Source organism: Lethenteron reissneri, chromosome 55 (genome assembly GCF_015708825.2).
Source record: "Lethenteron reissneri isolate LAM-NWPU_2019-01 chromosome 55, ASM1570882v1, whole genome shotgun sequence".
In the NCBI taxonomy this organism is placed as follows: domain Eukaryota; kingdom Metazoa; phylum Chordata; class Hyperoartia; order Petromyzontiformes; family Petromyzontidae; genus Lethenteron; species Lethenteron reissneri.
Window position 1 is genome coordinate 10,122,930 of NC_083833.1, and position 27,990 is coordinate 10,150,919.

Below are 27,990 nucleotides of genomic sequence, written 5' to 3' on the forward strand. Positions count from 1 at the left end.
ATTTTAAAAGGTTTGAAATGAGTGTAGCCCAAGAGTTATAAAGAAATGGCTGGGTCTAGTGATGTTAATGTGAGAAATTAGCATGTAACTGGGCACGGAAGTGGCTATGTTAATGTGATAGATTAGCATGAAATAACAGCTGACATAGGCAGGGAGGATGGAACCGTTTTTAAATCCTTTATATTAAGTTCACTTGCTTGCGCGCTTACGACCGTGCAAATCTTTCGGACGTTTTTTTAACCCACTTCCCGTGATCCAATCGAGCTGACATTTTGCACAGAGACTCGTTGTGCGTGACAATTTATGTTCGTGAAAAATGTTTTCCAAAATTTTACACTTTTTAGGAAAAAATAAATTATATTTCATTACCAATTGCTTAATGGTGGCAGGCAATCATCTGACCCATAGGTGGCAGCCATCTCAAGCCAGAGGACGAGAGGACTCTAGCCGCCACGCATATAAAGGATTTATAGTGAAACACTTTTTTTTACGGGTTAATTTTTTATTTTATCGACCCCACCCCCCCCGGAGGGATCATGGGCCGAGGCAGCCCTCAGTCAGGATTTCAACTCGCAATTTTCCAATGAGTACATCCAAAATGTAATTTGAAATATAGATTCAACGCGTGGGTGTTTATTATATGGGTGTACGTGTCTAGGTGTAGTCTGTATATTGACACTTTCAAAGCAAACTTATTTTACCAGGTAAGGCCCACTGAGCTATGCAGTTTTTTTAAAGCGACCTGGCCACAAATGATCGCTCAATGAAGTGGCTTATCATGTGGACATTTAAAGAAGCCAAATATTGTAAACGCGTGTTGAGAAATGTCGAGGGAAGAACCGGAGGCACCAGAATAAAATGCACACGACCACGGGGAGAGACGTGCCAACTCCAAATATACAGGTGTCAGGGTCGGGATCGAACCCACGACCTCCTGTACACCAAGTGAGGTAGTTAACAGCTGGCCACGTTGGCACTCTTCAATGTCAAAATGTCTTTAATAAAACATCACAAACATAGAAAAAAAATCCAGGAAGCAACCGGGAATAGCAATAACCAGAAAATTTAATGGACAAATTAAACCATTAGTTCCAAGCACTTCTGGATGATACATGTGGTGTCTATGAAGGCAAATAACCTTGAATGAGACATCACTTTCAAACCCATACACAAACACGTCTGTACAAGTGACAACCGCACGCAATGAACACATGGGAAATGATTACATTACAAAGTACAAAAAGGTTTTCATCACGGCCTTTAAATGCGGGTTACTATCGTTAAGTGTCATTTTAAAAAAACAGATTTCAAAACTCTGGTAACAACCTACAAAAAGCTGCTTACAAAATACAACAGAACTATTCTCAAAACTTTCAGTGTTTTAAAAAAACATGTTGGGCCGGTTACAATTGTGTTCCGTATAAAATAATGCTTCTCGTTACGCCGTCGAATAGACAGTCTGCAGAGTTTGTAAATGTACACAAAAGAAGTCTTAACTCGAACTTAGTGAGAATATTGTTGGCTGCAAAAAATATATATATTCTTTTTTTACACTCTAGTTTAATGTCTAAAACATAAACCTATTACCGGTAACTCACGAGTCTGAGCGGTCAAATGAATTGCGTACCACATACAGTAAGAACAGTATCCACCTCAGTTAGTTGGAGGATACAAAGCGACAAATTAAAAGTCATTTCAGCAAAGCTGCTTTTATCTGCACAAACAGCTGTCCCGCGATCCACCTGGGTTCGGGTAATGATTCCTACGTCTTCATTTTAACTTCAGACTCAACGCACCAATTTTTATATATATATTGCTTGTTCATTGGGTATCATCGGTTCCAGTCTCAATTACAACCTGCGTTTTACAAATTGACACAGTGGAGTAGCATACACATTCTAAGTGATGTTGCGATAAAACAAAGCTGCAACTTTTCTCAAATTCACTCTCATCACAAACGTGTTAGCAGTGGACAATGCATGAGCACTGCGCTAAACTTCCTCTGGAGCAACTGGGAAGGCCGAGGTGGGCTGATGGCAGATCGCACAACTGCCAAAGTCGGTGCCGCTGTGCAGATAAGAACACAATAATATACAGGACAAGTGTTCACCAATACCTCGTACACACTAGGTGCTCACGTCAGCTGCTCAGTGGTTTTCGGTGATCTTATGCGATCTCAATGGAATATTCTTACATGGGCCCAGTGGCTCTGTGATTAGATCACCCGACTCGGTGGGACAGACAAAAGTTCGAATATCCAGGATGGGGGTCAACTCGGCCAAAACTCCCTCCTCACGGGGGATGTGTCATGGAGAGGATGGTTGCGCACTGCCACGCATTATATTTCAGCAGGGAAATGCTTCATTTTTTGACGTTTGACCCAGCTAAAATTAGTCGTCACATTTTTCATGGGGTCGAGCTTGTGGGGTGACTTTAGCCCAATTTACCAGGGCCTAACAGTTGATCGAACCCACCAATACCAATTCGCTTATGACGACCTACACTTCATTGGGCCACGTGTTATAACGCAGGGTAAGTAGAACATTTTAAAAAGTTGAACTCACTAAATCTGCAATGCTTTAATTTTGGGCTTAATATTTATCATAAACTAGTGTGTAAGAGGTAATATACATTTTTTTTACAGAACTTATGCACACTTAAATTAAAATACGAAATAATATCTCAAAAAAGCTTACAACATTTCGAAACTGAGAGCATATTTAGTAAAATAAGTCTTGCCTCTAAATGTTAAAGTAAATAAAAAATGCTTGCAACATTTCACCCTAAAATGTTACAAATGATAATACACTGCAGTATTGTGATTAGAAAAAAACTTCATAAATAAATACAAAAAAATCTACAACAAAACAAACGTTTAAGATTTCCTATAGTTTTAAACTATTCTCATAATTATTTATTTCAAAACTGCTTGGCCAGACTGTCTCACAGACTGCGGATTTCCCAATATAAAAGCACATTGTTGGTCACGTGGTCACAGGTTAGCTTCTTCTCAGTGACAATTGAACCACCGCCTCAAAGGATTATACACACACACACCTTCACTGAATCTCTATGTAACTTATACTGTGTTGCGACAGGGCACACGTGTGATGATGTCCAAAAATGCCAATTAAACGACTGGTGATAATGGCCAGTACACGGCAATAATAGTATTACCATTAGCACGTCCTGGTGTTTCTGGGTACCTATTGACTTGCTATTGCCTAAATCACATGGCATTTCTCACTTTAGGCAACAACATCTTACCACCAATGGGCAATACCTTTCTGAAGGATATAGTGATTTTTTTATTTTTCCCATTGAAACAAATAGCGATTGAAATGCATTACACATTCATTGCCATTCGTTTCAATGAATGACACAGGCAATCGTCAAACACGTGTATTTCTTTCGCGATATCCTTCACATTCACATGCATGAGGCGTATTACAGTGACCCATCATTGACGTTACAGATATCGCCCATCACTCTCACTCGACCCCATGACAAGATCCGGCTGCAGAGACCAGCAATAACACCAAACAAGTGTGAGGGCGCTGAAATAACAAACACAACCGAGCTCGCTTGTGGAAGTAAACAGTATTGTGTAGGATTGAACATCTGACCAAGTTTCTTGTTTATTCAAACGATTGTTTGGTCGGTGCACAGACCAAAAACATCCCATATCCACCACCAATCAAATGCCGAATTTGTAAGACGGTGACTTCTGTGGAATTCCCACAAAAAAGTTATAATTCTATCGGCCCTGGAGAGATGATAGGACGAGTTGACCCCCGATTAAGATTTCAACTCGTGACTTCCAACTGCGAGTGGGAAGTACGAACAATTTTGTAGGAAGTCACCAGTGTTTGTCACTGGCCTCTACCATGGCAATGTGGAATTTCAACCAGGGCTGCCAATGGAGATGAGCACTGCCACATTGCTTGTTTGAGCAAGGCAGCGATGGACGGAGATGTATGCAGACTGGAAGAGGCAGGTCACCGAGACAGACATTGGAGCAGCACCGAGGTCACGGACAAAGTAGGAGACCTACAGCCAGATGGTGGCGACGATGCCGAGACTCGGACCAGACCTTGCAGGACAGCCATTGACTTTGCAACAAAACTACGGGATCAGGTTTAATCACGACAGCGGAGGTGCTTTTTGTGCTTAACTAACAATGCCAAAGCAAATCATTTGTGTCCTGATTCATGCCAAATTGACTGGCAAAATGTGGCCTCAACGAGAATCGGAATTTAAGCTACGAACTTTGACCAAGACTTTAACGCAACACCTGTAGTGCATGCGTTGGCAGTGGGCTGCATCTACTGCGACCATTGTGGCTTGCTCGCTAACACTGAGAGAAAAAGATAATGAAAAAATTGCACCATCATTGAAATACTTGTGACGTATGACGTACTCGGACCCTCCGGAGTGCTACATACAAGCGTTGCTGCTGTTGCGTGTGTGAAGCTGTGTCCATGTGTGTGGCTTTTGTAGGCAGTGCTGGGGGGGGGGGGAGGGTAACGCATCACTGCGCTTAGATCACTAAACGCAGGTGACCGTTCGTGACATATTACTCCATTTTTAGTGTACAATTAAATTACACTTAGCACATTCCAAAGAATTACTATTACGATTGCATCCTAAATTATAAACATGTCAAAAAATCAAAGGGTAAAATAATTTCACTGGCAGCTTATGTTAATGTCAGGACAGCAACAATATTATTTGAACGATTCTATTAATTCTGAGGTTAAATCGTTCGAATGAAAGCTACATCAAAGTGCTCAACTCAATGTCATTCGCTTGTGAGTTAAAAGTGCACAACCTGGCAAAAGAGGAAATGTTGTTTCATGCATCTAAACGAGATAATTTTATCTCCTGGTTAAATAAGTTAATGAATGGGAGGGTTGACTCCACTTGTAAGCATTTATTTCTTCTCATAAAATTAGCACCAATTTGCAGGTAAGTAAACGTTCGACGATTTATAGACACTGGCACTTCTTCGGGAATGTAAAATTCCCAACACCAGCCGCAGGGACATCAACAGTTCTATATTAGTGCTGCCCTATTGCTCCTTAGAGCAGCGAGATACCCTTTGAATTTGACTATGCAGATCATAAAAGTAATCAAACGGAATACAGAGCTGTAACAATTAAATAAATACATAACTAGTTCAAAATGTGAAATAAGAAGTAATCAAGATGGATTTATTTTCAAAATACATCCTCCCAACACTGTCTGTAGGCCACGGTGGTAGTATTGGCTAGCCGGAGCGTGCATTGAAGGAACTCCGAGCACGTCAAGATCTCTCTGTCGACACAAACACACGACCCCCCCCCCCCCCAATTTAAGCGCTCACAATAAGAAGCGGCCGTTCTTCTGAATCTTCAGGATCTTCCCCAGCCTCTGCTTGGCAGTGGCCAGACCCTTCCGAGGCCTCTTCCCCGCTGGAAAAGAACCACATGAGCAGACACGGCAAAGCAGTCAGCTCCACCCCTCGTCCTCAAGAGAATAAATACCCTGACTTGCTGTGATGCACGCGCTACCCTCGAAATGTTTTTGGCCATGGGCAAATACCCCACAATTTTAGCTACTGTGACAATTACCCTGTTCATCATTTAAAAGGCCTCTAGTAGCACCAAGTAATTACTAGTTCTTACGTAATTATCCTGCATAATTCACATCTGATACTATCAATAAATCAGTCGATGGCCTACTTAGCCTACAGTTTCAATAAATCAATGGACTACTCAACAAAAATTATCAATAAATCAGCCAATGGCCTACTTATTTCAAATTATATCAGGGGATCTTTAACTGTGAAGCAGACGGCACATATTCATTGTTCATACACCCGCAATAATAACCAGGACGGCCTGCCGGAATTGAACCGCGAATCTCTGCAACAAGCAGCGAGCGCACTACTGCTGGGCCATGTCATCTGCAACACGGACTGTGAATGCCCAGAACAAGCAGCGGGGGGAAGGGGCACCGGGGTGCTGCCGTACCTTTGGGGGAGCCCAGGTTGGCGGTGGGGGTGCTGGGCACGGGGGCGCTGGGTCTCCGTGATGACAGGAACACGCCGGGAGCCATGGGCGTGGCTCCCCGCGCCAGGCCGAAGGTGCCGCCCCCGGCCGACGTGTACTCGTGGTCGGCGAGGCTCCCCGTGAAGAACTCCTGCCGCCATCACGACACCGCACGCACGCCGCTTTGACAGCCGTCTCGTGGCCTACAACGGTCATCTTAGAGGAGCCGGTCGGTCTATCAGACTCTGCAGTCGCGCCAACAGTGTTAACACTGCAACAGGTGGTCCAAGGTGGTGGATTGATCCACGGCAGCCAATCTAAACTAGTTGGTCATTCTCGAGCACTCCACAGGAAGTGTCAGTCTATAGAAGAGTCTGTATGCAATAGTCAGAGAAGTGATTCTACAGAAGTGATTCTACAGTAGCGAGTCCACAAGATTGTAAATGTTGTGGCTTGGCTCTCCAACACACCGGTGTGCTGTACTAGTGAAGAATTTGTATTTTCTGTTTACGTGACAACCCTTACTAGTTGGCTGTGTCAAGTGGCGGCGGGTTTTAACGACACATTTATATATTTACGCGATCTAAACCAAAACACCTCTATTATGGATATTAATTGCGAAAGCTTACGTGTTAAACAGTAGTGAGTCTACAGCTATCAGTCTAAAAGAGTCAGTGAGTTCGTCTGCAGCGTCAGCTTGTGAGAGTCGGTCTCCAGCAGCGAGTCCGATTACACCAAAGTGTCTACAGCAGCGAGCCCTTCTGCATCTGTCAGTGTCGCGCAGCAACACGCTGTCGCTAAAGCACGACTGGAGTCGCATGACGGCTACCCCACCACCCCTTATTTCGGCGGCGCGGTACCTGCGAGCGATTGTCCGGGGAGCCCTGGGGTTCTTTGGGGGGTTCTTCCCCAGGAGGGTCGCTGCCCTCAGCGGTCGCGGAGATGGCGGCGGAGACGGCGGCGTCATCTGCGGCGAGGGGGTCCACCTCTCCCACGCCGCCCGCCCCCGGCACGGTGGCGGCGCGCTTGCGCAGGTACTTCCGCTTGGCCGGCTTGTGCTGTTCCTGCACGCACGAGCACGGGCGAGAGGGACGGGCACAGCAGCAACACACGGCGGATGAGCGTTGCATTTCAAAAGCAAGCAGAGGGGTGCACTTGCCCATTTGGGTCCTGTTGTATGGAGCCCATGTAATGTGGAAGAGCATCACACCACCTTAGTGACGGGGAGGGCAGGGTGGTTTGTGTATGGTGTGTGTGAGCTGGTGCTGTGTGAATGGCGACAGATGGTGCTGTGTGAATGGTGTGTGAGAGCGGGTGCTGTGTGTCTGGTCTGTGAGAGCTGATGCTGTGTGTATGGTGACAACAAGTCGGCGCTTTGTCTGGCGTGTGAGAGCCTATGCTGTGTGTATGGCGACAGCCAGGCTGTGTACGGTGAATGACTGCTAGTGCCGTCTGTATTGTGACAGATGGTGCTGTGTGTATTGTGTCTAACAGCTGGTGCTGTGCCTACCTGCTGTGAGAGTTTAGCGGCAGGCAGCAGCGAGGCCGGTCTCGATGGAGGGGACGCGCGTACCCTCTCTCACCGGCCGCTCGGGACGTGGCACCGTGGGCACCACTTTGGCTGTGGTACAAGAGACAAGGAAGGGCTGTTAGCAAGCGCCTCTTAAGGCCAGCATGGCACACAAGATGGCCCTTCAAGTACACACACCACACCGGGAATTCCAACTATCTCTGCAATTGAACTTCACGTTCAGTGAATCTGACGTCTTCCTGACACTGACATTAACGATCACTCACAGTCCCAATTCTCCATCCAATCAACACATAGCCTAACCCGATCTGGCCCAGTGGTGCTGTGATTAGAGAACAAGACGAAAGGTCGAAAGTTCAATTAACGGTCAAAAGTCGACTCACCCAATCATCCCTTCAGGGTCAATAAAATTAGTTCCACTCTTCGTTTTCCTAATGTCCCTCATGAGGGAGTATGGGAGTGAAAACAGTAGCTATCGCAGCCACATTCATCTAAAGACAGAATTTAGAAGTATAAAGGTGCTACTTTTGGAGAAAGTGGCCGTACCTAGGCTGAGTTTGAAGTCTAATACTGATAAACCAAAATATCTGTAAGTCACTTACAAGCGTTTCGTTGGAGAAAATGCTTCAGTAGCATCACCTCACTAGCATCGCATTCAAGTGTACGCGAGTTACGGCCGTGCTGTCACACCTACGACCACACGCTTGACCAGACATTTCAGTATTGATTCCTCGTTAACGAAGCTTGAAGCCTGTATCAGATATCCCTGGACAATCACGACCTGGGCACTTCTCCAAAAGAGGCGCGTTTGTGTTGTTGGCACTGGTGGTGTCGATGCGACTAGAGGCTCAGTACCTCCAGGGTTCCAGGGTGCATCTCCCACGCCCTTCTTCTTCTTGGTGCGGGACTTGAAGACCGGCTCCTCATCGTCCGACTCCAGGGAAGGGTAGACTGGAACACGAGACACACCACCGCACACATTGAGCTTTAGTGACTGCGAGCACTGTTAGCGAGTGCCTATTAAGCACAGCACAACGGGTTGGTGCAGCCAGCAACATGCCCAGCTGCCTTTAACTAATGTTAGTCGTGGTTGAAATTCAAAACCAGCTCATTGGGATTGCCATGGTAAGCAGACCACTGCACCATTACCCCCCCCACCACGCGCACAATGTGTTTATAAATAACGGCACCAATGCACCTGTTTTACCTGTTATGGTATAGAGGTTTTTCAACCCAAAACCCAACTAATAAAGAGATATGTTAGCAAACTTATATTTATTTGACGAAAGTATATTCACTGGTAGACTTCACTCACTTTCTGTCAGCATTGGCACGCAAACGATTTAAAAAGTGTCGGAAAATTAGCGCTATTTTATATCTGACTTTATATTTGGATTCAGCACCCTTCAAAGCCTCCACAGCAACCCTGGGGGCGAGTGCCACCCAGAGCTCTCTCGATCCTGTGGAATCCTTGATGCACGTGCTTATCCCCCAACTCTAGGTGTTTCGTTTAACACGCAGCTGCCGTGTGTCCCCATCAGCGTGGCAGCTCAGGCAGCCCCCTCCACAGGCACGGCAAGGCGGCCGTGGCGTGAGCTTCGCACCGTACTCCGAGTCCTTGAAGCACGGGTCCAGGTCGTCGTCCTCAGAATCCCCATCCCCCTCGCTCGTCGAGCGGCCGGGCCGCGTCTCGGGCCTGCGCCGCTGGGCCCCTCTCCTGGCGTCGCCCGCCGCCGTTGTCGTCCCAGCGGCCGCGGCCGGCGGCAGCAGCAGCGGCCGCCGCGGCCATGGCCGCCGCCGCGTGCCTTCGCCCGCCCACCTGGGAGCCGGTTACGGGCCAGCCGAGCCGCGTGGCTGAACCGGCCATCGAGAGCATGCCCTGGATAGCCTCGCGCGTGCTTGGAGACGCCGGTGGCTCACTGGGGGGTGCATGGGAGACGGGGGAAGCAGGTGGCACATAGGAATCGGGGTGAGCAGGCACGGGGGGGGGGGGGGGGGGGGGCTCGAACGAGCAAAGGAGAAGTGAAGAAGTGACTCCTCAAGAGACGAGTGTGGGCCCCCCGCACCGCCCAAGACGCTCGCCGCTGTAGCTACGAGTTCACGGCTCATTCCACTCTTTGTTGCCGTGCGCTGCAATTGTATTTGATCAATTCCTGTATTTTCCATTTGTGGAAAAAGTGACTGCACCTGCAGGTGGTCAGTTGGGATACAATGTAAGGAAGCCCATTGCTTGAGTGGCGAGCGGTGGTGCGAGTACTGGATGAGTCTAACAGTGGTTGAGTATTTAAATGCATGCCGAATGACTTATTGGAAAGGTACTCGGCAGTTGAATCCATTTTGGCAATTGTAGTGATTGTACTAATGAGTGGTTAAGAAATAATTTAGCCAGAGACTGACTGAGCGGATGAGTGAGTGGCTGGGTGAATGCTGGATGCATGAGCATCGAGTGCTCAGCGAGAGGTGAGCGAGTGCTTCTGCGATTAAGCGATCACCTTCGTCTGCAAGCAGCAAGCTAACGCTTGCCGAGCGAGTAGCTTCTGTGTCTGGGCGAGTAGCGATCAGAAAGTGAACGATTGCCAAGCGCATGCCCCACGTGACCAAACGTCATCGCGGGCCCGTCCACTGACCCGTCGTTGCCAACCTGCCGGCTGGCCTTGAGCAGGTCGAGGATGGAGCCTCCGACGCCACGGGGCACGGCCCCCTCCGCCACTCCGCCCGCGCCCCCGACGTCAATCTGCAGGGAATCCTCGTCCTCGGAGCCGGGCTCCACCACCTGCACGCGGCACGATTAGCGTTAAGACTCGAGTCCACCTGGGGTGCAGATGCGAGTGAAAAGTTTGGCAGCAGTATTTGGACGAAGCGGAATTGGGAGATGAGGTGTATGGGAGAGGATGCAGAGGAGAATGCGGTTGAACATGCAAGAGTGGAACCAGGAGGAAAGTGTGCCGAGATATTACGATCACGAGCGAGTGAACAACCGAGTGTGCGTGTCCAAGCATGGTGCTAGACACCTACCTCCTCGTGTGCCATGTTGGCCTTCATAGGTGCTCACTAACAGCACTTCCCCCAAGAATATGTTAAGGCTATACGGGAGATCTTTGACTTTGTATCACTCAGCCTTCACGAGTGCCTGGTGCAGTGTATATACATCAACTACCGGGAGACAAAGGTGTTAGGCCACGGTTCTGGCAACACTACCCTCCTGTAGGTTTGCTGACCTTAATAGGTGCTCCCTAACAGCACTCCCTATACAGGAAATCTTTGTTGAATAATGTGTGTGCATGTGGCTGAGTGTATCTCTGTGCGTGAGCTCTGCACGCACTGGGCTGGCCTTGGTTTCCTTCTTTACAGCGGATGCAGGCACAGCCCAGCTTTTCTTCACCTCCACTTTAACTGGCCGCTCTGCAACAAAAAATGCAAAAGAGAATTTGGAGACAGCTGATATTTGTGAATAACTAATATATAAACAATTGTTCTTATTATTTTGAATTCAGCAGTCTGCCGAGACCAAAATGACTTTTTAAAAAAAGACATCTACAGTAACATTCAAAGACCTTCCGAAAGTTGGAGACGGGAGTGTGTGAGTGATGCCACCTGCTGTGTCAGCGTGAAGACAGAGTGCGTGTGTAGGAGAAAGCTTAGTTCCACAAGTAGGGCGTTTCTCAAAGGGGAAGGCCTCGCACTGTGAACAGCGTCACTGGGGGGGGGTGGCGGTATTTGTATTATTAAGGGAGTCAGTGTCACGCGGCTACCTTTGCCTGTGTGCTTCCACGCCTCCTTGCGGCCCTTCTTGATGGGCGTCTCATCGATCGCCATGCGGTCCTCGTCCGAGTCGTAGTCGTAGGCATCCCTCGCAGTCTTTGCCTCCTTCTTGAGACCTGCGGCGGCCCCAGTGGCCCCCACCACAACTGTGGCCCCCACGGGAGCGGCCACTACAACGCCTCCCGCTGCGCCTCCTCCCACGCCAAACATCGGCTCAAACTTCCCCACCTCCCCCTGCTTCAGATCCTTGGCGCTGTGGGAGCGAGGAAGAGGTGGTGGGTTAGATGTGCCAGGGGGGATGGAAAGAGTGCAGTTTCATCCAAAGGCCAATAAGCATTGAATTGCCAAATTTTTGGGACTAATTAAGGTAGCTGTCCTTTCTTGGTTCCTGTTTGGGATGTTAATGCACAGGCTAACAGCAGCAATAGACGGAACCCTGTAGTTGCAATATATCAATATTGAGTGAATGTATGTATGCATGCACTCCCATGATCGCATATACCTTTACGATGGAAATGCGTTTGTACACTACTTCAGCAAAAGTGGTCAAAATGATACAATTTAAACAGCAAGCGAGTAATAAAAGTACAAGTGTGCAAGGTATGTTGTTTGTAACGTATACAAACATTGGATAAATATCTAATTTTACAAAACATAAATATGCCCGGTGATTGAAATGTGCCGATATCCAACGGTGTGCTATACTGGCACTTATCAAAACACTGAACACATGAACCGACTCATTTTAGAATGCTTCTTATTCCTACAGCATGATGCTACTGCACTAAAATTTACGCATCCACCACCGCACACACAATTTAAATAATGAGGGAAAATGCTGTGAGCAAGCGCCTATGAAGACGAGCACGGTGCAAGGGGGCAGTTGTGATATGGCCAGCACCATGCAAGGCCTACTTAATCACCACAGTGCCAATGTTCTTGACCAATATGCATCGCTAATATGATGCCGAGTTAACCTAAGGAAGGCTCTGGTCAGATTCAGATGTTCAAATGTCACTGATAATGTGCAGGGCGCAATTATTTGTATCGCAGCCAAGAGTAGGATCGCTATTATGCTATTAGATTATACAATAACACACAGATATGCACATGCACACACACTACTTACTGATGTTTAAATGGACTGCCAAGCTTTTTTTTGGTCTTCTTTTTGCTGTTACAAAATATGGGAAAAATGTCAGATGCTGAACACAATGAATCAAAACCAAAAAGTCCTGAAATGACTTGGGATGCAAAGATGTATCGTGAAAATGAATATCAAAATTTACAGGTAAAAAAAAAAAATCACAAAATTGCATTTATATACACATAAAACCTATGCACCCACTCATCCCAGACAAATATACAAACTGAGAATTGTCAAAATATTGTAAGCAAATAAAATGTCTGCTGTGAGGTCATTCGCAGCAATACGACTGGATTAAATTACACTGTCATGTTTGGTGCTCAAATGAGCAATAATACAAATATTCATAATGAAGGTTTTTGGGTTATATCGCGTAAGTATGTGTCGTAACCCTCCACCACCCGACACAGCCAGTAAGGTTTGTCATGGAAACAAAACGTGCCAATTAGTTACGACTTCCGTCCACTGGTGCGTTGGAGAGTAAACCCACAACATTTACAATTTGAGTACAATGTTTCGCTGGCAATTACATCGGGCGATTTTCGAAAATAGTGAAGCAATCCACCTACTTCCGGTCTTAAATAGAGTAAGATTATACTATGGGAACCTCATTTGCCAGTAAAAATATGATAATTGGTTTTTTACCCTTCTATCTGGCAACAAAACTGACACCTTTTTACAAGGAGTCATGTTTGCATAGACCGCAATACCTGCTGTCATAATACAAACAAAAGAACATAACTCTGACACTGTGCACTGTCCTTGAAGTTGATTGGTCCACACCCGAGACAGCTTTCCTTAGAGCCTAGTCTCAGATGGCTTGGACCAGATGACGTGCGCCTTTTGGCGTCATCTGTAAAAAGGTGTCAGTTTTGTTGCCAGATAGAAGGGTAAAAAAACAATTATCAGAGTAAGATTATGTCATCACTATGAACCAAACAGGTGCGGAGAGCAAAGCGGGGGGGGGGGGGGGGGTTATTGGAATTATATAATAATTTAAACTTGCAACGAGTACAGCAGTTTCAATTTCGCTATGTGGCCAATTACATTAGTTACGTGAAAACAATTTGAAACTAGTGGGTTATCAACCATTCACTTTTATTCGTCATGTAAATAAATCGGTATGACTAAAGCTACTTTAGGTGGTACCGATTTATGCTTTGGCCCACAGATAATGCTTGTCTCCATAACTTGCCTTCCTCCACCCTCCGTCTGTCCCAGCAACCACGTCCTCCTCTTCCTGATTTACATTCACTAAGCTCTCCAGCCACGCACACAAGTAACCATGTCCGACTACGGCATTCCTCGCACCCTCTATGTGCAACTGCATTCTCAGGCCAGAGGTTTGTTTTCTCGTTGCTTTGTTCAAAGTCCAACTCTCTGACCCATGCAGTAACAATTACATTACTAATTCCCTAAATAAAATTGACCTCTACTCTTCCATACTTTAACCTAAACCTTGTTCTTACAGTTGTGAAAGCGCTGCCCCATGTGGTCTCATCGCCAAGCTCTGTGGCTCACACCCACCTCAGCACCTTGCCGTTGGACAGCACGAGACGAACGTTCTCGCTGTCCAGGGTCTTCACGTCTGCGCCAGTGGGCACTATCGGCACACCCTTGCCCAGCCTGCCCTTCTGCGGTGAACGAGTCGCCGCCTTCTGAATGGGCAACACACGGACCATCACCGCCAGCACCCTCAGTATTCATAGCACTATCAGCATTACCATCATCACAAGCATTAACAGCACTGATCACTACCACCAGCGGCAGCTTAATCTGCATTAGCAGCACTGAAGCACAACAATCACCATCACTTCCACCCACAAAATCATTCTCTGTCACCTCATTCACTCTTGGTCATGCCCATCCACTATTATCACCACCACACACCAATCACGTGATAGTCTCCGTCAACCACCTCATTGTTGGTCATGCCAATGTTGGACACCATAGACAAAGATCCCCATATCTCTGTTAGCGAACACCAATGAAGGCCAGCACGGCACACAATGGGGTGGGGCCAACACAACGCCTGACCGCCTGTCTTGTTTACACATCACAAACGAGGTACTCATTTGAGGCTGAGATGACCTAGCGGAGGCACAGGAACAGTTCAGATAATCGTCACTGGTTGGCCAAGAGCGGAAATTGAACTCGGGTCGCCGGTGTTCGTAGCGCAGTGCACTAACCACTGCGCCACTGCTGCCATATCCACACCCATACACGCACGCACACCCACAGACAACGTCACCCATAATCACAGACACTCACACACTCCGTGGTGTGCATCTCCACGCACCGCGCCCTTCTTAGTCGTCCCCATCTTGTGCAGAGCCTCCACCGTGTGAATCTCCATAGCATCGAGCCCCATGTTGGCCTTCGCTGCGCGACCTTTGCCTTTCTTCGAGCGTTTGCCCTTGGCGGTGCCGGGGCCCGCGATGGGGCCGGGGCCGGCGTCGGGGCCGAGGGCGCGCGGAGGCTTGTGGCGCACGCCGATGATCACCTCGCCCGGCTCCCCCTCGCTGTCCGACAGCGCCGTGTGACCAGGGACGAGCCGCACGGCACGAGGGCCAGGCTCCAGCAGCAGCGGCTCGGCCCCGCCCCAGGTGGTGCGTGCAACCCCGCGGCGGCCGCCCCCCACTCCCACGGCTGCCCCCGTCACACCGCCACCACCGCCACTTGGGGGATTCTGTGAGGAGGTGGTGGTGAGATATGCCAGGCTGACTTTGCAGACTAATAGATTACAATTGTATCTGGCAAGCATTGATTCATTTAGACTAATGGTCGGAACGAATGACAAGCAAATTAGACTACAGTTGATAAAGTACTGGCAATACAACCAGTACAAATGACAGAGAACAAATTAGACAAATACTTTTTTTTACACCGAACTATGTGATTCGATCCCTAGTCAATATGGTTGCCATCATCATGAGCACTGCACGTGCCTTTCAAACACTGCAGATTTTAAGCAGATCAGATGTAGAGATGTCCAATGAATTTATCAATTTTTTACATTCTTATACTGCCTCAAATTAAACATTTAGTTTTCAAAGACTTCATCAACCACTTTGAAAGAGCAGAAAGGTGAAAGGCCTAGAGCTTGAGGAAGAAGTAATGTTTCTTGCTGTACTGGTCAGCAAGGGGAACTTCTGGATACAAACATTTTAAAAAGCTTCTGGCATTAGTTATGCAACTTAGAAGCTTTGGACAGCACATGACGGTAACATTGTGGATGTTACCAGAATTAGGTTGCGACGAGAGGAGCATGTGTGCAGGACGAAGCCAAACATTGGCGTGCCATCAAGATGTTGTTGGTAACCAAGGGGAAGACTTTTCGATTTAAAGCATTCGTGACTGCAGGGATTCATCTTCTTGGTTCTTTCGGTAAAGTCACGTAGAAGGAAAATAATAAAACATAATAAAATAAAAATTCTCACGACCTTTCAGCCACAACACAAGCAGCCGTCCTCAGGTGAAGAAACAGAGCTGTCGAACGCTGTCTTTCTGAAAGCTCTGTTTCTTCACCTGAGGATGGCTGCTTGTGTTGTGGCTGAAACGTCGTGAGAATTTTTATTTTATTATGTTTTATTATTTTATTATTTCCCTTCTACGTGACTTTACCGAAAGAACCAAGAACAAGGGGAAGACCTCAAGCTGGATGGTAAGAGATCGTACGAGCAGACCTTGAGGGTCTGATATCGACTGTGCAAAGACTGGACTCTATCTGAACGGAGTGATGTCAAGGTGTGGCAGCTTAAGCAGCGCTGGCTGCGATGACCTTGCGGCCTTGGAAAGCGCAGCTTTAACTGTGCAGAATATTGCAACCAACACCACTGGCCGTAATGAGCTCGTGCACTTGATGAATATTGAGTGGAAACTGATCAATGCACTTTGAGCCAAACTAAGGCAGTCGAGAGGGATGAGGCTTCTGGGCCCCACGCACCTCCGCAATGCGGATCTCCTTCGCCAGATCCTTGGTGAGCTGCCCATAGTTGATGTCATCTGGGATATCTGGCTCATGGTCCCCCAGCACCTGCAGTCACAACAAAGTAAAACCAGGACTTCCAGTAGCATTCAACACTATAACAAAAAGGTCATTAATGAAATTGCATAATAAACAATATTACATGTGAAAGATTTAAAAAACACATCCAATGCGTGAAAATGTTGGATGTTTGCTGATAATGTACTGATCAAATGGGTTATGGTTTTCACCCAATGACTGCCACTATAAACCTTCCTGTAGAACCATACTCCATCAGTTTGCTCTTGAGATCATATATCTGATATGTCATCCACTCTCCTTGCTTGATCCAAACATCTCCCAAGTCACTGGCTATTTTTAATCGTTTCCCCCACACCGACCCTGCTCAATCTGATCCTTTGCTTATTCTCTCCCAACTTTGTGTGTCATCTCTCATACACTCCTTATGAGTCCGGTCTCCCCAACTTCCACAACTTCGACCTGCCCATTTTGGATTCACATACCATTTGTATAACATAGCACCTGCATACTCTGCTCAAGGCGATGTGTGTGTGTGTGTACGAGAGATAATGGCCAATGTAGGACGAGAGCGGACATCGAACCTCCTTGCGCATCCACGAGCGAAGGGTGGAGTTGAGGGCCTTGGCTCCTTGCGTCAGGTAGGCGGGCGGCTGGTTCCCGCGTGCTCGCAGCTCTGCAAATGCAGTCGTGATGGGGGCACAGGGGGGGCACAGAGGGACACAAGGAGGGTGGTGGGCACACGAGGTCACACGGGCAGCTCGCTACAGTCAAGGCTGCAATCAGCTTTGGGCACTGTTTGGAGGTGAACCATGCACCCTGATGAACGTGGACTTCATCATGACCACTAAGTTCTGCTGCATTTGTGTGGCCGCACACTCCTGAAATCCACCAGTTTGGAAGAAGTGTTGGTTTGACTCCCAAACCCACTGGCAGCACAACAAGTGGGTTATTGAACTGTTAGTGCGTACCTCATGTCGCGAGAGGCTATTGATGTGGTTCTAGTTCTGTAGTGTCATCTTCTGGAGTCGTTCCCTGACATGACATGACGTTATGCTCTGCCAACTCTAAGGGTAATGAATGATGTTCTTGACCTGATGGACACAACTGATAAAAACAATTCGGAGGTGATTATAAGGAAGTAATGATTGGTGATTTACTTGCTGGGAAACTATTTTATATTGAGCACATTACAATATCAAAGTTGAAGATGCAAAACGCGGTAATAAAATCAACTCAATCCTTAGTTCTCCAAGACCACTTCCAGGGGAAGCCAACAGTAATGTCTTCTGGGGCGAACGTCCCCCACCTGGTGTGGCATGTCCACCACTATCCCAGGACGAGCTATTCCAATAGAGGCATCTATATAACCGATGATACCGAGTGCGTGATTGGGGTGCAACCCATGGCTCGACACAATAAAGCACAATTTGGAGAGCTCTCGGACGCGTACCCATACACGCGCGCACACACCCAAGCACATGAACCCACACATATATGCTTACCGCGGAAGGTCTCAAGGAGGCTCCGGCCGGTGTACCACAGCAGCGTCTCGAAGTTGGGGAAGGAGAAGAGGTCAGCCGTCTTGAGGCGCTTTTCCATTTCGGACACCCTGCACAATGACCGTGCACTGCACAATCACGCTCTGCGAAACGTCCACTGGAGGCGTAGACCATCAACCCTGCGCGAGTTGACGAGTCCTCAAAATTTCTCTGTTTACACCAATTCATGTACGGTGTCTGCACGGTTTCATTAGTTTTTTAAATCCTTTATATTAAGTTCGCTTGCTTGCTTAGGACCGTGCAAATCTTTCGGTCGTTTTTTAACCCACTTCCCGTGATCCAATCGAGCTGACATTTTGCACACAGACTCGTTGTGCGTGACAATGCATTTTCGTGAAAAAAAAATTCCAAAATTTTACACTGTTTAGGGAAATTTTTTAAAATATTTAATTACCAATTGTTCAATGCTGCCAGACAATCACCTGACCCATAGGTGGCAGCCATCTCAAGCTAGAGGATGAGAGGACTCTCGCTGCCCCGATGCCACGCATATAAAGGATTTATAGTGAAAAACTTTGTTTTTACGGGTTTACTTGTTTTTGCATTAATTCGGACCGTTAGCATTCATAAAAAAATGCGTAAACTAAAAAAATGCAACCTTTGAGGGAGATTTAGTACAAATTTGCCATCATTTCATTTTGAGCACTTTCAGAACATCCACTTCTGGGTTTGTCATAAATGCTCAATCCATCAATAATAATAATTATTTACACCAATGTTTCATATGACAAGAGGGCGACTCACCAAGACATAATGAATACATTTATTAATGTATTTCATGTCCATTGTTTCCCTGCAAATGTAGGAACTTAATCACCACTTGCTACTCCAGTTGATCCATCTTCAATGAATCCTCAACTTAATTGTAAACTAATTACTGCAACTCACGTTAGAAGTAGACGTAATTTGAATTTCACATTAATACCTCTGAAAAACTAAGCGACACATAGTCCAATGTTTCTCACCATCATATAATATCTTTGGTTAGGGAAAATATCTGACTCTTTCTAATGAGTGGTGGACATTCTTATATTACCTACAGATAGAGTACGTTGCAAGGCAATGCAACCAACACGTGCAATGCTGGAGCTGAAAAATGTTTAATTTAGTGCAAAAAACACACGTTACATAATGGTTTTACTGGGCCCATACCATTAACTTACTAAACTTGAAAATCCAGTTGAATGGGGGAGGGGGTGACTGAACCCAAATTTGAATCCAGGATCCTCGACAGTGTCAGCTCTGCAAGTCCCATGGGCGACGATGTTCGCAGCTCACCTCAGCTGCATGCCGATGTTGAGGTTGTGAAGGAAGTTTCCACCAAAGGCGATGCAGTCGACGGGGGTGAGCACGCCGTGGATCCAGCCTGAATAGGACACAGGGAATTCCACACGCAGCGTCTATCTCCGTCTCCCTACAACAAAGAACTTGCAACTCACCACTATATCGTGAACTCGAAATGACGCACGCAGCTCAGGGTACCTAAAGTCCGGTAATAAAACACTTCTTCAAGTGTCATTCCAACAAAATACTCGTGTACAAGCCCATTTTGTCCATCCACTACAGGATGAGGGCCTTGTGAAACGTTTGGGATGTTATGGCCATAATTTACCATGCTGGTAAATGCGGGTTGGTGACAGTGGAAAGTGCAAAGCAAGCAATTTTGCTGTGCACTGCCCTCTACTGCCCACAACACCCATGACAGCTGTCTTTTGTCTATAGTGGTCTCCTGGCCAAGTGTTATCAAGGCTCAACACTGTTGAACCTCGGATATACCACAGGATCTGGCACATTCCAGGTAATTTGGTCATAGACAAGTTTGATAATATTCTAACCTATACGTTGGCATGTATGCCTTAACCGCATGTCCTCGGGATTTCCATTGTAAACGAGATAAAACGCTACAATGTCTCAATGGGCTCTCATCTCACTTGTCTAGAGACACAATAGTGAATCAGCAAATCTAGACAGGTAGCACTGTCGGTCAGGGTGCTCAACAACTCACAACTAGATGGTTGCAAGTTCAAACCGTAGTCACGTTTCATGATAACGATCAACTTTATTTCATTAAATAAGAACCCAGCCAATATTGTCGAGTCAATAAAATAATTACCACTTTCCACCAATGGGAATGAGTGACAACAAATTCATCTCTTAGATGGAGACAATTTACTTTTTATTAATTCCATTACTGTTTCATTACCATGTCATTAACTTATTCAGAAAAGCCTCACACAGGGTCACAAGACTTGTAGGAGGGTCCTTCATTGACATTTTAGCTAATTAAATTTGGAGGAGTGTTTGGCTTGCAAGAAGAAATAGCAACATCTGGAGAAACCCCACACTTAATAAGTAATATTTAAAGAAACTTTTTTTAAAACGCGCTTTTAAGAAATGTACTAGTAATGGCAGAACTCCACGACTCCAGGAAGTGGCCCCGAAGCTTGCCATAACATAAGGGACTGTGGTGATTTACAGCCAACGTTGAGTTGAGCGTGGACAATTAGACCCAATAAGATTTAGACCCCATAAGATGAACAAAAGATTGCTTAAAAATATATATTTACATTTTTTAATAATAGAATATAGTATTGTCATCAGTATGACATACGTATACCAAGTTTGCAGTCGATCCGACGTTGGGAAGTGGGTTAAAATTGAGTTACAATATTTGAGGATACAACAACAACAAGAGAATGAGTTAAATAAAAGCGTGTAAAAAGAGATACCACTTCAAGGTTCACAGATGGTTCCTCGAACCCACTCTGTAGTGTCAGCTCACGGTCCTCTGACACTGACCACAGAATTTGAGTTTCACAAATATACGCGATCCACCGTTTGTCATAAAAGCACAGGTGTGCGCCACCGCAACCACAACTTGCCAGGCTCACTCCCGACGTGGCCAAGGGCAGCAGGTGGTGCGCACTGCACGAGCTGCAGCAGAGCAGCCTCACCTGACCACAGGTCTCACCTGTGGGGATGAGCAGCGTCTGGCCCTGCTTCACCGTGCAGCGGTAGCACTTGTCCACCTGGTCCCCGAAGAACATCTCGTTCTGGTTGGAAGAGAGGCTCCAGCGCTCGTACAGGGCCAGGTTGGCGTTGGTTGGCTTGATCAGATAGAAGATCTTCTCGCCCTGGCAGCGCAGACACGGCACTCTGCTTTTAGTTTGAAGCAATATAAGTAAATGTGCGTTAACAGCGGCGATTGTGCTCCCGGCCTCGTGAGTCCACAATGTGTACTTACAACAATTATAGAATAACTTAAAGCTGTAAATGTAGGTTCAAGTTAAATATGGTACAGATGCAGCCTTAAAAAAATGCACCTCCAATTATCAGTTGGCTTTGTACAGTGCGAAAAAAGTTCAACATACACACATGCTGGTGAAAGGACCTCCACTAGAGGGAGCTGTACAAAGCCTCTCTAGAGCAGTGTTCTTCATTGCAAGGCCCAGAGACCAGTGGCGGCCCCTGGTGGCCTTTAGTGCAGTCCCTGATGTGCGGCCTTCGACAATACACAAATGTGAAAACACCCCTTTTTTCAGGCAGTGTGATGGCCCTCACAATGATGTCTTATTGGCGAAAGTGAATAACACTGCTGTAGAGGGTATATGCCCTACTTAAATGCTGGACAGATGTCTTGGAAGACCTGTTGGTAACCAGTTTACCCCACCACTCACAAACTGAGAACTGACTGTGGTGTACCCATTCATACTCATAGGTGAACAGAGGCAGGGGGAGTTTGGCAGCCCTCAGCAAGCTGCAGAAATCCCAAACATTCACAGTGGGGGCCAGCCTCTCCACAACACAGCCGCTGCTGTACCACAAGTGGTGGTCATTACACTACCCATGGTGGGACCACATGCTGTGTCAACTATCGCCACCCTCCCCAGTCTTGCATATAAACTCACGATCTTACAACTGTGGCTCGGGCAACCTATGACCATCACTACTTAGTAAGAGTCTCTGTAACCACTTTTAACCTGCATTAAATTGCACATTAGACAGCAGGCGTGAATGACTAGCAGGCGAGCCGACTGACCTTGAGTACGTGGTACCACACGGAGGTGCCGCCAAAGTCGATGTGGAAGTCGGTGTAGCTGTCCTTGACGCCCATCAGGCAGTACTTATCCACGTGCGGGGTGGGGAACTGCGAGTCCAGGGGCCAGTAGTTCTCCACCCACGACAGGTTCCGCACCACCTCGGGTGGCTCCACAAGCACGGACAAGCTGCACCAAGCACAACGGGCATGGCTCTCAGGACAAATTCCACATGGCAGGGCACAGTCTTCTGCAGTGTGCGGTTGTCACACCAATTTCTCATTTAAAAGAAAACAAACGGGAGTTCACCGCACTTAAAATACCACACAACCGAAGCAATCACGGCAGCTGGAACTTTGGTAAAAAGGGTGGAATCCACATTTTAGTCTTATGATGAAATTATTTGTCAAGGTGGAGTAAAAACTGAATTGTGCCCATCACCCGGAATTATCAGATTATTAAAAAATTAATCGCAGCCCAAGCCTGAACATTACATCATTAACAGTCCCTAACAGCAATAGGAACGGTTAGGACATTCTACGCGTAGACAGTGTCCGCCTTGTTCAGTTCATTTATTAGGTATAGCCCTGTGAGCCATTCGGCTCTTGAATCGGGTGCAACCGCAAAAAACTAAAACATGAACAAGAAACATCCTAAAGTGACTACGCGCAACAGAAAAATCCAGGAAAAAACAGCAAAGTCTTCCAGAAAAAGCACCGTATATCAATGATGTGTGCAAAAATCCCAGTGGGATGCAAGTCAAACAATAACAACCATAAGACAATTTAGATTAAAGTTATCAGCCTAACTCTGTACAACATCAAACAAATATGGCTAATCCAAAACGTTTTCGAAATCACCAAAATAAATCTATAAAAACAACGTAACAGTGATCCTTGTGACAATGAGCAAGTCCAAGGCAGAGGACATCCTCAAACTAACTCGGCTAACACACCTCTTGAAGGCACTGCAGTCAGTCCGAAATCAGCCGCCTTGCGGACACACAATTGTGAAACGGAGTAGTTAGACAAACGACCCTTGGGTCAACACAAATAACAAGACGGGTATTCCACCCCACCACAGGCTTTGTCCCCTCTGTGTGCTCACCGGGTGTTGGAGAACTCCAGGCTGATGACGTTCATCACCTGGCCATGATTGGGGCTGTTGTAGTACTGCACAAACTCGCCCAGCGTCATCTTCACGCTCGCTTGGCGGGGCACGTCGATCACATCGATGAGACGTTCACTGCCTGCAGTGTGCGAGACGGGAACATTTCCCGTTACTATGGAATATTGTGGAATCCGTCACGCAACAACGAAAGCAATCACTAAATTTGATGAAATAATGTTATTTCTGTACATGGTCCCATTTCAAGTGATGTGTACTGAATTCCTTGATCCTCCAATGCTTTCAAGAGCCTATGGGTAGAGTAGATCAGGGTTTTAACTCCTCTTGTTCTGCTTACGAGTCCTCTAAAAACCAGCAAGAAGAAGAGTGACTGAAGTAAACCACCCCACACACACGATGGGAAAGCGCTCTACAATCTGTGCTAATAAGTCAACAACTTGCTTACTACACTCCCTCCTCTGAACCGTGTCCCACCCCCCACCACCCGCCGAGTGGCTTGGCAGGGATGCACGCAGAGAAGCACGTACCAACGTATTGCTCCACGTCGCTCACGGTGAAGGAGGTGGGTGGCACCATCATGCCCAGACCATCCTTCTTGGCGACGAGGATGGGCGTCTCAAAGCCGGCCTGCTCCAGGTACTGCAGTGTCAGCTGACTGCCGTGCGGCTTCAGCAGAACATCGTCCGCGCTGTTGATGCACAACGCCGCCAGGGTGCGGACACAAAGACAAAGGTTCCTAGATGAGCCTTAAATCCTGACAAAGTACAGGGGCAAGTGCTGCGAGTGAGGACCTTATTATGTCAGCATGCAGAGATGAGTATGGTGGGGTTCAGACAGCAGCAGCTATAACCCGAGCACCAGTAGCAACCCCCAAAGCAACAACAGCATTTTCCACCACAACTGGCAACAGCAGCCATACGCAGCCATGGCAGCAGCCACATCCCTCAGAGCAACAGCAACCACCAGAGCAGCAGCAGAATTTGCATCAGAAGCGTAAGCAGCAGGAGAAACATCAGCAGCAATAACAGCAGCTTCAGCAGCATGAGTAACTGCAGCAGCAACAGCTCACCTGGGAAACATGCGACTGCGCAGCTCCTTGATGAAGATGGAGGAGCCAGTTTGCACGGGTTTGCTCCCACCCAAGCCCCCCCCTGCCAACATGGTGCCCCCTCCAGTAACGCCTTTCCCCCCAGCCGTTCCCGAAACCTTGTCAAGCACCACTCCTGCCTCCTGCTGCTTTGAGCTCTGGTTCCTCCGCCTGCGCACTGCACGGGGGTAAGGAGCTTCTACAAACTCTTATAAGCAGCAATTGCAAGCAGTGAAGAAAATCCAAGACACATTCCAATTTGTATGCAAGCATGTTGAACTTCTTTCGCACCGTACGTAGCCAACAGTGCTCATCGGAGATTTACGCTCCAGCATTTTCACAGGTAACCGACGCTGGCTTGTAATGTATGACTGCCTACTCTCAATCTCCCCTTTCCCCTGCCCCTCACCCTCATCAGTACTGTCTGGTGTGTTTTGTCATGATTGGTCCATGAGCGTACAAGGTAACACGTGAGTATAACATGCATATGTAATACCATGTATTCACAATCGACTGGAACTGAAGCATTGTTCAATCTACTGTTCAATGTCAAGCTCACCTATGCATTCCCATCTATGCAATCCCTAGGCATGGTAGATAGCATACAATCCAGGGTTATCATTGTGGTAAGCCATCTTCATCAAATAGACTTGAAAATGTAGATGATGCAGGGGTGATGTCACTGGTCTGACAGTTGGATTTGAACAAACTAAAATGTGCCAGTTAGTACAAGTGCATGTGCAGGACATCTGGGATTTAATGGCAAGATAGGGTAAGCAACTTGGAAGTAAAAAAAGTACGATTGGGCTTTACAAGTGCTGTAGGTTTTAATCAGGGGAGAGAAAGTTATGATGAGTGGGACAACGCGTCACCATAGGCACAAATGGGAGGTAAATGAGATACTTACTGACAGAGGGCCCATGATGCTTCACGCAGTTGGGGCAGTGATACAGGTCAATGCTGGCTGCGGCACTCTCCTCAACATCAACACAGCTGTGGACACAAGAGGCAAATATTTCACATTTAGTTGTATAGACTATCAGGGGAAAAATTGCTTCAAGTGTTTACCTGCTCAATTTACAAATGTTGACAACCAGTCTATCCATACGACATATGAATGGAGCCAGGCATAGTACCGTTAACGCAAGACTTGATGGCGGTACAACAGTTTGTACACCAGTTAGGTGGGACTCAGACCAACATGTCTTCTTGGGTGTCCATAATACGAGCTCCACTTGGTGAGAAGTCAGAAGTAGCTTTCCCATGATACTACACCCTGCCTTGGATATAGAGTATGCGATTTTAATTATTGGCTTAAGGTTACCAGTAAGACAAGCACTGTCCAATTGTCTTTGTAAACAACAACTGCAGTCTGACTTTACTACTACAGATATTGCTCAACACGCAAAAGTTCGACAACTGGATCATACACCCATACGAAGTGTTTCTGTGGGAAAAACCTGCCACCACGGCACGTAACAGAGTTGGGGTGAATATGAGTAAACGTTTAAATCCTACAAGTGCAATGATCACACACACACGTATATAGGCCACCCCAACCCACATATTTATAAAGTCCATTAGTTGCCATAATATAAAGAGATGTACATATATACAAGATACAAATTTATATATATCGTGAAATGCAATAACAAGTATTGCAGTCAGCGATAACCATTGAACAGGAAATAATTCCCACATAAAATCTACAACAATTTACAAATGCACTGGTGGACAAAGGCCTGCTCACACTGTACCGTTTGACCATGTACAGTATTTCACCACGCTAGTTGAAGGGACTGTCAAGAGCCGGTTCATATATCACACGCAACTGATGTTAGCGGTGGTGGGGAATCGAACTCATAGGTTCATAGGGCAGTGCACCATCAATACGCCACCGCCATCACAACATAGCGGGGTACTAAATATATCAAGATGTGACGAAACATAAACAAATAACATTATAAACCCCAAACGTTTCCATATACCAAGCATGATCTATTTTACAAGGTATATCGGGCGATTCCTATGGCAGGTGCAATTACATTCAACATTAAAACAAAGTCTATCGACACTCGTATGAAGAATGGAGATTAACTCCACATTCACTTCACCGTGGAATTGGCCAAACAATCCAATGATGCAGGACCCTCCTGGCATCGTCCTTGAGATTCTAACCATTCCCCAGGCACGTTGTCACGATTCCCATATTCACCGGATTTAAAGACGCTTAGGAAAGTGGGCCGCACCAAACCTTGGGCCCGGTATCAAAGTAGTACAATTGTGACCACACAAAGATCCTGGATAATAACACGCACCCCTAACATTTGCCTTAAGATACATGGCTTACAAGCCCGTTGTTACTACCGACTTGAAAAGCGACTCGTAAAATTGCGCAAAAGTAGTGAAAGTGACTCAACAGCCGAGCAGTGCGCAAGAGCCTCGTTGCGGCTGCATGCAACTCGTGGAGGGTTTCGTTGTACTCGCACCGTTCTCAGTGCCAAAGGTTTCGTGTTTATCCCGAATGATCTTTTCTCTTCCAAAAGTGCCCCCCATCGTTGACAGAACACGACGCGAGGTAGACTCGGTGAAAGTAACAAGCGGAGCTCAACCCGCGGAGCTGAGGCAGCGCGGCACAACGCGAGCACTGCCCGAGCTACGGGCCTACCCCGAGTGTCCTCCTTACCTCCCCGCGCGAGCCTCGGGCTGGCCCGTGCAGACCACGACGAATCGCGCCAGGCCGTGGCCACCTCGCCGCCGACTCTAGAGGCATTGGGAGCCGCGATTTTGTTGGTAACTCGCCGCCTCAGCGACGCGCCAACTGCGCACGGGCCTCGCCTGGCGCAGGCCCAGGCTGCACGACGGCTACTTTATTGACGCCCGCGCGTCAGCACCGAAAACGCGCAGCCCGGTCGTGACGGCGGCGCCTCGCGGCCTCGCCCTGCCCTCGTCTCGGCCGCAACCCACGCGTGCTCGGTCTCTGCGCCTGCAGCGAGCGACGCGGGCCGAGCGCCTCCCCGCGCGAAAACGCCACCGCGCCCAGGCGAGCCGCAGGCTCCATTGATTACGAAAAATCGACCAGGCCACAGCGCGGCCGTGCGTTCGCGGAGCGCGGTGAGGACGGCGGAGGGGGACGCGGAGCATCGCTAACAGCGCGGCTCGGTGCTGCGCGGCGTTCCTCACCTGCCGTGGAACCAGTCCTTGCAGACGTCGCACTCGATCATGAAGCGAGTGACATCGTAAGGGAGGCGGCAAACGCAATACACGGGCTCGCCCGCCATCTTGCGACGACCACCAACCGCGCGTCTGCGATCCGCACATTCGCCACGCGGCGCCCTGATGCCAGCACAGAGGTTTATCTTTAATATCTTTGTTAAAAATATATTTTTTTTTACGTATACATTTTTAACAGAATGTTCATGTTGAATGTAAACGGGGATGCGAATATTTGCACTGCAAATTATTATTTTTTTGGCTCAGAAATGTGAATATTTGTACGGTCACGCGTGAGAATGTTGTCGAATCTGCACGCGGTGAGCTGAACGTTCGCGCCCGGGCGCGATTGCGCAATCGGTTGCCTTCACAAAGACAAAGGTCCCCCGTGTAGCCTTGACAGGCTGCTGGGGCAAGTGCTGCTAGCGAGCAGCACCTGTGAAGGCCGGCACGGCACGCGATGGGGTGGGGTGGCCAGCACCACG

General features: G+C 47.4%; 1 protein-coding gene across 1 annotated transcript; it reads right to left on the reverse strand.

Moving 5' to 3' along the window:
* Positions 1–1,046: 1,046 nt before the first annotated feature.
* LOC133356812 (histone lysine demethylase PHF8-like) lies at positions 1,047–27,595 on the reverse strand. Its single transcript, XM_061574515.1, is given in 25 exon segments — positions 1,047–5,453; positions 6,015–6,183; positions 6,893–7,096; positions 7,543–7,563; positions 7,565–7,653; positions 8,419–8,514; positions 9,168–9,322; positions 9,324–9,482; positions 10,191–10,336; positions 10,886–10,965; positions 11,316–11,578; positions 12,455–12,499; positions 14,000–14,130; positions 14,772–15,161; positions 16,419–16,508; positions 17,063–17,154; positions 17,984–18,090; positions 19,319–19,406; positions 21,012–21,174; positions 22,080–22,266; positions 23,185–23,326; positions 23,733–23,893; positions 24,275–24,491; positions 25,200–25,285; positions 27,476–27,595. Coding segments are annotated over 25 exon segments (3,471 nt in total). The 5' UTR covers positions 27,574–27,595; the 3' UTR covers positions 1,047–5,361.
* Positions 27,596–27,990: the final 395 nt, after the last annotated feature.